The 11,550-nt window shown below is 32.6% G+C and overlaps 1 protein-coding gene across 1 annotated transcript; it reads left to right on the forward strand.

Annotated features, from left to right (window-relative positions):
- Positions 1-611: 611 nt before the first annotated feature.
- LOC104898260 (cytokinin riboside 5'-monophosphate phosphoribohydrolase LOG7) lies at positions 612-6,817 on the forward strand. The gene is made up of 7 exons (XM_010685311.4): positions 612-889; positions 2,106-2,203; positions 4,025-4,055; positions 4,690-4,789; positions 4,904-4,974; positions 5,828-5,971; positions 6,288-6,817. The coding sequence occupies exons 1-7, from the start codon at positions 779-781 to the stop codon at positions 6,381-6,383; spliced, it is 651 nt and encodes a 216-aa protein (XP_010683613.1). The 5' UTR covers positions 612-778; the 3' UTR covers positions 6,384-6,817.
- Positions 6,818-11,550: the final 4,733 nt, after the last annotated feature.

The following is an 11,550-nucleotide window of genomic DNA, read 5'->3' on the forward strand; positions in this document are numbered from 1 at the left end:
TTAAATGATAAGGTGCTACAATTTTAAGTCACCTTATATGATTAGTGGTGTTTGGTGGAGGAGTTTAAAAAAAAATTAAGTCCAAAATTTGACTGAAATTGAGTTGGATTAAAATATAGCTTCTGAGATCAGGTGCTGAATTTTATTATTATTATTATTATTTTCTTTTTATCTTTTTAAGCCTAAAAAGATATTTTCTTTTTATGTTTTTAAGTCTAAAAAGATAATTCAGCTACAGTCATAAATAATATCACCAAACAGGTTATGCAATCAGCTAACTTATCAGTTTCAGCACCTTAATAGTTTCAGCTTCTACCCAATCAGTTTCAACCATCTTATCAGTTTCAGCTCCATTTCAGTCAATTTTGCCAAACGTAGCTTAATTATATCTGTGCGAGATGTCAGTTTAATAGGATGCTCCATATTACGAACATTGAAAAAAAAACTTAAAACCCCATAACATTAAAGGTTAATAAATTTGTTATAATAAAAAAGAGAAGTTTAGTAGTAGTATGATAGTAATATGGTGTATTATGTACATTAAAAAAATGGTTACTTGGTAGAGGCGTTACCCAGATGGGCCGGTGGGTTTATATTTATAGGACATTGCATATGCAAACATATCCCCACTTTTGTTCTCATTCTCATTCCTCCAATTCTTATTACTCTTTCCCACCTTTTTCTCCCAAACTCTCTGAATTTTATACCTTTTCTTATTTAGGAGAGAGAAAATACAAACAAAACAATTAATACTAAAAATTTAGTAGTAGTAGTAGTAATGGAAGAGACAAAGCCGTCAAAATTCAAGAGAATTTGTGTGTTCTGTGGAAGCAGTTCTGGCAAGAAATTGAGCTACCAAGAATCTGCTGTTGAGTTGGGCAAAGAATTGGTAAATTTTTTTCACCATTTTTTGTGGGTTAATTTTATCTCATGCATTATTATTCTTCACAATTTCTAAATTACAGCATTAAGTAGTACTACATATTATGAGGAATAGAAAATGCAGGTTTAATCCCATAATTTTGTCATTTTTCTGGGTTAAATTTTGTGGGTATAATCCCAATCCCAGAAACTTCGATTTTACAATGCATAACTTTTTATGGGTATATTCGATTATGCTCTGTATATTACGACATTTGCACAAAAATTCGTAAAAAAAGACAGTGAAAAAGACACCTTTTTTCTGGGTTTCTTTAGTTCTCCTCTGTTGTAGGACTGATTGTTTGGGAAATTGTATGTCTGCAAAATTCAATGGAGTGAGTTTATATGAGTTATTGTTGATGAAAATGTGTGCAAAATTGTAACTTTCCTTTTACCCACCTCAAACTTTTTTTTTTTTTAAATACCCAATTTGATTTTCCATTGTAGTTAAACAAGTAAGCATTTTTTTATAATACCCTATAAAAAAAATTGAGTTTTTTTTTTTTAAAAAATAAAATTTTTCATGTGTTGTAGTAGTAATTTGGTGAAATTAGAGAAAGATGAGAAGTAAATTTTGGCATGAGAGAGAAATTGCAAGCTGTAATCTGTCTGTCAGTGAAGCAGCCTTCTTGCATGATCCCTCTTTCCCCCCATTTTCTTTTCCCCTTCATTTTTTGGAGTTTTGATTATAAAATTTCTATTCATTAAAACAGAATTAGGAAAAAAAAAGGGATTTTTTTTTTAAGAAAAATTAGCAAAAGATTTAATCTTTATATTATATAAATTTTTTCCCTTGATGCTCTCAAGGGAAACAAACATGCTTGTTGGATATCATGACCCATAAAAGCGTGGGGTGGTGACATATGGGGTTTCAATTACTTCCATTTCCATAAATTCCATATATATTTTTTTATTTATGGGAGTTTAATTAAATAAATAAACACCCATTATATCTATATATGGGGAGGTTTATTTAATAAACTTAAATTGTAGTAGTATATAATAGATTTGTTAATTAGGTTAGACATATGGTTCACAATGATCATTATTTAAATTTCTCTCAATTTTGTTTGGTTTATGTCTTTATGATGATGTGGGTTTTTGACACGTGTCCATGATTTTTATGATTTGTTGTAAATATATTTATTAATTAATTTATTTTTCTCTGGATGTGTGTTTTGAAGGTGGAGAGAAGGATTGATTTGGTGTATGGAGGTGGCAGCGTGGGTCTGATGGGTCTTGTTTCTCAGGCAGTTCATGATGGTGGGCGCCATGTTCTAGGGTATGTTCCCTTCTCTCTCTAACTTTCTCTCTCTAAAATTAGTACTCCTAGTAGTAGTATAGCATAGTATAGGTATGTGAATATGTGATGGACATGTATGTTATGTCAACCAATTGAAAGATTAAATGCTACTCTTAAGTTTTTATATTAAGTCTAGCAACATCATTGCTTTGCCCTGCCCATCCATAATTATAACTTTTATTTGCTTCTATGAATGGGTATGTATGTATGTCACTAAGTTTCTCTTCATCCTAGACCATGCATAAACATTTTTTTATGGAGCTCCTAAGAAATGTTTGTTCCCTCTTCCAAGGCTTTGATTGTTATTGGTTATTTTCATGCTAATGTAGTAATGTGTTAGGTCTATCATTTTATCTTTAAAGTATATTTCCTTTAGCTAACTTAGACAGAATGACGAGCCTTAGAATTATTTGTCCGCTTAACTAACTTAGACAGAATGACAAGCCTTAGAATTATTTGTCCGCTTAACTAACTTAGTCAGAATGACGAGCCTTAGAATTATTTGTCCGCTGAACTAACTTAGACAGAATGATGACCCTCAAATTATCTGTTCATATGACCTTTGAGTTATTTGTCCACTGATAGGGGAGAGTTTAATTAGCCCTTTTAACTAGTAAAGAGGGAAAACTTTGTCTCACCACAAACCTAAAAAAAATGGAACTTCTTGAAATGTGTGAATTAAGAATGTTTTACCTTAGCATGAAAAAGGAAGAGCTTAATTTATGTGACTTGTTGTAAAAAAGTTGTAATCTTTTCTACTACCATTCTTTTGGAGCTTTGTGTATTCCCCCAGCTTTTAGTTTGATCAGATGGGAAAGCTAAATCTGTGTTGGTTTTTGCCCATGTCAGGCTATTTTACAGAAACTCCTTATTCCCATATATTATAGACATGACACAAGATTTGGTAGAAGGATTAACTTTTTACTCTGCACAAACACATGTCATATTATCTTTATCCTCTTTTTGGCCTTCAATTTTATGACATCCCCACTTTTTTTTCTGTAACTCAGAATAAGATTTTTGATTCTACAACTGTGTATGTAAACTTCATTCTATCTTATAGTACTGTTCTAGTAGTAGGTGAATGTAAGTACCAAACGTACATACTTCTTCACCAATCTTTCACCTATCCAATGAAAAGTGTACTTCTATTTTGATGACCTCAAGTAATATAATTTAGTATGAAGATATCTAAATGAGTTAACATTAAATTGACAAAAAAAAAAATACCCTTAAAAGAAGTGGCGAAAAAGTTGAAATGGGATCATGAGAAAAGAGCAAATTACTTGATTATTATTTTATTGGATGTTAGGTACGTATCTAATATATAGTTTTAGCCATTGAGCCTCATTGAATTAACATGGAGTTAGATACGCTAGGGTCGGTTGCCATGTTGAGATGCTTAAAGTTAAGACGGTTTGTCGAGTAATCTTCCTAGTCCAACCATTAGATATACTTTGCTAGATGAACGGTTGATCGAAAATAAAGAACCTAAGTGAAGAGCATGATATAGAAGAATACTCATCCATCAAGACTTTGATTGATATTTACTTGAATGAAAAGTACTTTGCTGTGTCTGCTCTTAACTTCGCGGTCTAAGTTGATGTATTATTCTGTTGAGGAGATCAATCAAACGCACTCGATTGCTTTGACGTATATGCTATTTGAATAAAATGTTTGAACATCTTTGTTGAATTTCAATAAAAGCTATATTAGATGATAATGATGCTGTTTAGAAGTTTGACGTGCCACATTTCGGTTAACATGCTTTTTGCTTTTGGTGGTTGCTTTCACTTGCAGGGTCATTCCAAAGAGCCTTGTTTCCAAAGAGGTAAAAATCTGATTCTCATTTCAGATTTGTTAGCTTAGTGTTCTTTAACAGGGGAAAACACCTCTTTTTTAAGTTGTTGTGCTGACATAGCCTAGTCATCGTCTTCAGGAAAGATATAAAAGGGACATCTTTGGCCTTTTTTCATACAAGTGTTGCTTTCTTTACCTCTAGTTTGCTTTAAAGCAAAAGGCAGCTTGTTTTTTTTCTTCATGTTGTTAGTCAAAACATTCATACACTTGCATTTCTTTTTTTGGTACATCTATCAACTATTTGGTGTTAATTAATCATCTAATCTAGAGCATTAGTGGCCCACTTTTTGTTTGATGTTAATAAGCATTGTATTATTATTATTAATATTATTGGTCAGTAAGCATGGGCCTGTAGCGTTACCTATCTCGGGTTGACCCGGGCCTAGTATCAAGTCCAACACCCTCTCAATACCCACCCCCAACGGCTCTTGCTAGGTATCGAACCCAGGACCTCCGCTGTCATAAGCTCTCTTAATCTTAAAAATTATTGTATGTAACTTAGGTAGTTTTTACAAATTTTATTACTCAATATGTTTTTTGATGTTTTCTCAAGAGTTACTATTTAATGATGTATATTTTTCTAACCTAAACTTATCACTGGGCAGATAACTGGTGAAACAGTAGGGGAAATAAAAACTGTATCAAACATGCATCAGAGGAAGGCTGAGATGGCCAAACAAGCTGACGCGTTTATTGCTTTACCTGGTATGTATTTCGAATTGGTCCAACATTGATTTGGAAGATCGTTCTTATATTTCTTTTGTTTATTTGGTTCGATTAATTCTAATCATAAATATCATGTTCTTTCCATATGATCAGGTGGATATGGTACTCTTGAAGAACTTCTAGAAGTCATCACTTATGCTCAACTAGGAATACACCGAAAACCTGTATGAATTCTTTTTATATATGTTCTTCTCAATCAAATGTTCTTTAATCCTAATAAAATACACTGTGTTTAAATAGTTTATCCAATCGTTTCTTCGCGAGTAAAACCAATTAGAAACACCAAAAGATGTAGGCCAGATCAAAATAATAAAAGATGTAATAATCCATATGCATGGATTATGGAAAGACCAACTACCAAATAATATCAATCAAGCTTTTTTATGTGAATATGTCCTAAGAGTTTGAAACAACCAACAAGTGTGTAATGGATTATATAAGACGGTTGGAGTGTTTGTTGGCTTTCCGTTAAAAGAATGATTCCTTTATCCTTTTTGACCAAGCTTTTTTCTCTGATTGTTTTTTTGAATGCTTCTTATAGACTGTCGTCAGTTTTTTTTGTTCTAGAGTATGCTAGTCAACATCTTCTTTCGCCGTGACATCTGCCGACTATTGACCCGTTTATAATATATGCTTTCGAATTTTGATAGAGAAGATTTGATAAATAATGAGATTTGATGAGGAAAGATGGCATGTGATTGTTTGGGTGAGTTCACATGGAAACATGTATGAAGATTTGATGCTGTTATTACATAGTCATGGTGCATCATAATAATTGAGAGGTTTCCATTTCCATTTCCGTTTCCTGAGGGTAATAGGAATCAGACTATCAGAGTTTAATATTTTCGATTGCGTATTGTATAAGAACTTGGAATTTTTAACGACATATTAAAACATCCATGACAACATCTTTCCTGAAACATGTACATTATTGATTGATTGATTGAAAAGCATGGTTAAGATCTTTTGGATCGATCATTGAAGTTGTGGTGTGGTTTTTTGTTTTGAAAAATGCAGGTGGGGCTTTTGAATGTTGATGGGTACTACAATTGCTTATTGTCTTTTATCGATAAGGCCGTTGATGAAGGCTTTATCTCTCCGACTGCTCGTGGGATCATAGTGTCAGCTCCAACAGCTAAAGAATTGTTTATAAAGCTTGAGGTAAAAATTAAATTTAATCAATCAATAAGTATCCAATAATGAAAAAAATACTAGCAAACACATTTTTATTAACTAATCAGACCTAAAACATAGGAAGGATTATTATTTAGAAACTGATATAAACTTGCAACTGTCTGGTAATGGGGATGCAGGAAAGTATGCTACATATAAAATACTATTGAGGGAAGAATGTATCAAACATATACTAGTATTTTGGATTATATTTTACTTAAGGCTATGATTAATTAATTAATTCATCTGTCCGTAGAATTATCGAAGTTATCAATCTTGCTAATTACTTCAAATAATTCTGTAGGAATATGTCCCCGAGATCGATGAATTGTCGTCTAAGTTGATCTGGGAGGAAGTGGAGAGACCTAATTTTGTCTCGGAATCGGGCGTCACGACATAAACCGTGCTCATGTGTGCTGCTGGTGGTGGTGAAAAAATGATATGCAGGTTTTTGGAGTTTACATTTAGCAAATTAGCATGCACAAAAGTACAGTGATATGTGATGCTGATAATATGGGATAATGTTTAGTATAGGAAGGGAAGTGAAATGTGGCCTTATGTTTTTTTTGGGTACGTAGAACAAAAGAATTGACCACCCCATTTTGGTTTTGTATACATGACTGGAAAATGAATGGTTTTAACAGAAGAAAATTTTAGCCCAGTATTTTGTTTTTAGTTGTTAGTTGTTATCTTAGTAGATGGGTGATCTAATTTGGCTGTACAGATTTAAGTTTGTATTATCCAAACTTTTTGCCACTCTTTAATTCTATAAGTGATGTTGTAGATTGGTGAAAATGTAAATTGAGCAGTCAATTAAGTTCATATAATTTTTTTAACTTTACCATTACTATTACTACTACTTTTCTGTTATATTAAGATGCTATAGTTTGTGTACTTTTATTTTTAATATTATTACATATATTATACACGTCCAACAATAACGAGTTGAAGAGAGCACAACTTTATACTAAAACCACTGTTTCTAAATACATGCAACATTGAAAATTTTGCACTGTACAAATAATAACTTTGACTGCATTTCAGAGCTAATATATAAATATAAATATTATAGAATATACGGTTGGATTAGTCTCAAAATGTAATTTCTAAATTATAATTTTTTTACAAGTTTTACTAATGGATAATAATTGAAGATATTAACTGTCAAAGTAGTGTATTAACATATGTGTGAAAGTCAACATGTTGCATGTATTTAGAATTAAAGTATTATATCTAGAATGTGATTATTGTTAATAATAATAGACAAAGTATCCCTTTATTACCTTAAAGAAATAATAAATAGAGTAATGTTTATTTAGTTGATCAACGTGAAAAATAATATTTATGAATGTGTATTTTTTTGTCACTTTCTGGAAGTGGAATAAGTTGTTTGGTTAATAAGGGAATCCCTAATTTTTAAATATGATATACAACTTCGTTTTTAACCTTTGCAAACAATGAACTAAAGAAATATAATGAATATGCCTTATCTTCATCAAAACATAAACACAAACTATTAGAATAGACGGTTTAATTTTAACATAATATTATACGAATCCAATACTGATTTTTTCTAACAAACTCGTTCCATTTTACTCTAACTCAACACTATTCTAGTCATCCCTTCTCTTTTCCTTCCTTTGTTTTCTTCATTCTCGAACTACAACAGACAATTTCAAAAAATAACTCGGTAGTCTTCTTAAACGGATTAAACTAGTCACTAAATGGGTTAGAGAATGTCAAACCGGTCACGAAATAGATTAAACCGGTTCCTAAATAGATTAAATTAGTCACTATGTTAAAAAAGGTGACATGTTCTCTTCAATATTGAGTCGGACCATGCCTAATTTTAAACTAAAAGTGAACGGTCTCTTACAAGACCAACCGAAACATAAATGTCAATAATACGAGTGATTAGTCCGGCAATCATTTAAAAAAGGTAGATTAATTAGGAAGTATACTTAAGCACCCTACTCCAATAGAGTGCAAAATGCTATCCTTATAAGTTTGGAATATTTTAAGCAATTCAATACAAAATAGTAGTAAAACTAGTAATATTGTAGGTTGTACGTACCCTTTAACATGAAATGACACATGAGACAATTTATAGAAAAATCATCTCTTGTGTCTTCCAAAGGAGGGACGATTAGGGAAGGTGAAAGTGTCACTGACCACTTCCAAGAGATACTTGAAGTGAGCCCATCTTATCAAGCTAATCAACTTGTCTACTACTACTACTACTATTTTGTTCTTATCACATGACTAAATGAAACAGTGTTGCCTACTTTTAGCAAGACATTTGATGAATTGATAGGCGTTTGAGTGTTGATGAATGATGATAAAGTTCTAAACTTTCTAAATGATAATGATTTCATCTCTTAGTGGAGTGTTTGGTTGATGGAATTATCTAAAATAGGTGGAATTGGGAATAAGTGAGCTTGATGATTGTTATATAATAACATTGTTGATAATTTAATGGTTGTTATGTCTCGATCTTCATGTTTAAAGACGTTCACTATCTAAAAAGTATGCTACTCATATGAGATAAACTTTAATTAATAATAAGTGTGTCGTAAGTCAAGAACGATTATTGTTATGTTATGAAGTTGTTTATTTCATGTGGGTTATCAACACAGTAAATGTGGCTTTTTCCCACACGCGTGGAAAAGGGAAGAGAGGAACAAAACATACGTATGTGTGCATGCATATAATTAAGGATGTTAATTTGCATATAGTTAAGGATTCAACATACCCATCGTCAAAATAAATATAAAAATTCGCATATAATTAATTGAGAATTTGTCATAGTTTCACTAAACATTTCAACCTTTCATTCTCCTCCTACCAGTCCATCAAAGTAGGAGATATATAAAATTTCTATTTTAAAACTTGTGATAAATTCTTTTACAGGTTCAAAATTGTTGACTTATGGATTGTAATAATGGCAAAACCAATGAAACTAGCTCACATCGACTATATATAATTTTCTACTAAAATAGAAAAACATTTCTCAATATATAATAACATGTTTGTAGATTTAATACCAATATATGTATACAACATATACAACTTTTTATAATTATTGATAATATTAGAATGATTAATGGTAAAGGTTGGATATTGACATATGTGTTAGTTGGAATTGAAGAACGCTAATCGGATCTCTATTGATATAAAATGTTATATTTAGAAAATAAATATGAAAAAAAAGAATATATAATTTGAGAAAATAGGCTTAAGAGTTGGGAGTTGGGATTATGATCCGATAAAAATGTTTAAATGGACGATTTCCATAAAACCTATCTTCATGAGCTTTAGGAATGATCGCGATAGAGCTTTATCTTTTGTATGTGAGATAAGTTTTTATCAAGATCAATATAAATACAAGTCTAAGGGTCGTGTCTTAGGTTCAAGAATTAGCTGCATTTGAGATGTATTCATTCTTTAGCTACTTGAGTCAAGTCATATTGATTTTGTGTTCCTCAAAGCAATTACATATAGTTCATATACTTTTTTTTTTAAATGCACTATTTGGTTCTGGCACAAGAAATTGTAAAGTTGACTATGTTGGAAACTGACAATCGCAATGGCAATTACGGCCCAACAACGGTGGTAATCGATTTGGTCGGAAAGCTCCCCAAGGTTAACACAGCAGCCTAAACTGTCACCACTAACAGTATAGACTTTGGAAATTAGCACGTACCCAGGAAAAGAATGTTTTGTGTGACTTGAACCGATCATAAGGCACTGATTTTATAGGAAAAAAATCAGGCAAAAACGAAAGGCATTAAAAACGGGGAGGATATCAAGAGATTGTCATTAATACTGTATCGGTCAAAACATTACCGTATTCAACAGTCACACACGCGCCCAACCTGGGTCCAAAAAGTTAGTTAAGTTAAGTTTATTCCCCAAAGCCCATGGCCTTGGCCCAACAGCATGCGTATGGGATAGCAAGCCCTAACCCAAAGCATGACATTCAACCACAAAAACATCTCAAGTACCAACTCAATAAAAAAAAAGGGAAGAAGGGAATATATAAAGCAAGGGAGTATTCCCTCCGACAAGCAATGTGGGACTTTTAGTGAAAAGAAGACAAGGCTTTTCAAGCTTTGATTCCAATAGACTATATGGTTGTGCGAGAATAAAAAGAACGAGAAGGATAAGAAAGGAAAGGTGTTCGATTGTAAGAGAAAAATAAATTCCATAGCAGTCAGCAGACTAAGTAGAAGGACTTTAACACTTTAAATACAAGATCATAAGTATTACACTTAAAAAATGAATTAAAATCATTGTAGGGATAAATCTTATATGGACTTGTCACCTTGTGTAAATATATGTGATTTATTAAAAAAAAATAAATCATTGTGTTAAAATAATAGATATAAAAGAGAAGTATTTATATATGGATTATGTTATATGTAATTTTATAAATGGTAATTATGTGAATCAAAATGGTTAATATGATATAAACTAATTTAAGAAAGGGTGATTTGTACGGTAAAAAAATGTTACTATGTTCAATAATGGTAGGTTAGTGCAATTTTAAATGAGATGTGATCAACATGTGCCCCACTGAAAATGGGCGAGTTTCGGGCACCGATTTTTCAGGCAAAAAACGGGACCACAAGCAACTTAAATACTTCCTCCGTTTTATTTTAAATGCAACAAAGTAATATTTTATATCTCACAAATAATACTCTTGTTGCATTTAAAACAAAATAGAGAAAGTATGGAAAATAAGCTAATTTTGACCCGACCAGAGAAGCCCACATGGCCCGATCCGAATTGACGAATTTTGGCCCGAATTTCTGCCTGTCTCTTGGCCCAGTCCATGTTCACCTGATCACCTCTACTTTAGATTATAAAAGGTGGTCATATGACAAAAAAAAAATGTCACTATCATACATTGGTGACTTTGGTCCACACTACTATTAGCGTGATCAAGCCCACGCAAGACTAACTTTTTAAGATACAGTATGCACAATAGAAAATTTAGGAAAATGAAGTTTAAGTCATTGTCTTTACAAAATCTCCCAGTTCAGTTCTTCACCACAGCTCCTTCTTCCCTTGTGGAACTCCTGCCATTCATCGACCACCACAAAACCTCCAGTGGCAAGACACTACCACCACTGACCACAAAATCATAAACCTAAATTCTCAAACCCACCACCACCACCTCGAAGCCCACCACCAACAGTAGAAATAAAGAGTAGAGTAGAAGAGATAAGGTGGGTAAGATCGGATACCAGCCCACTTTGCCACCAATATAAAAAATCACCCAAACCCCTAACCGCCAATACACCACTCCACGAACCCAATTCTCAACTACTAGCCATCAATTCGTCAACCCTAAGGACCACTTGGCACAATCTCACACTGTCGAGCACCGTCAAGCCTCGCTGCACAAAAGCACCACTAAGGGAGGAAGTAGAGAGAAGATGGGTAAAGATTGGCTATGGCCTGGAGGTTGGCAGTATCGATGAAAATAATGAAAATGCAACTTATTATTAGTTCTTTTGAGGAAGTTGCTCCCAGATCCCCTAACGTAAAAGGAATACCCATGT

This window comes from Beta vulgaris, chromosome 7, assembly GCF_026745355.1.
Source record: "Beta vulgaris subsp. vulgaris cultivar EL10 chromosome 7, EL10.2, whole genome shotgun sequence".
Classification (NCBI taxonomy): domain Eukaryota; kingdom Viridiplantae; phylum Streptophyta; class Magnoliopsida; order Caryophyllales; family Amaranthaceae; genus Beta; species Beta vulgaris.

Coding starts and splice junctions, on each gene's coding strand:
- LOC104898260 (XM_010685311.4), top strand. CDS start 779: ATGGAAGAGACAAAGCCGTCAAAATTCAAGAGAATTTGTGTGTTCTGT. Junction 4,790..4,903: donor CGCGTTTATTGCTTTACCTG/GTATGTATTTCG, acceptor CCATATGATCAG/GTGGATATGGTACTCTTGAA. Junction 4,975..5,827: donor TAGGAATACACCGAAAACCT/GTATGAATTCTT, acceptor TGAAAAATGCAG/GTGGGGCTTTTGAATGTTGA.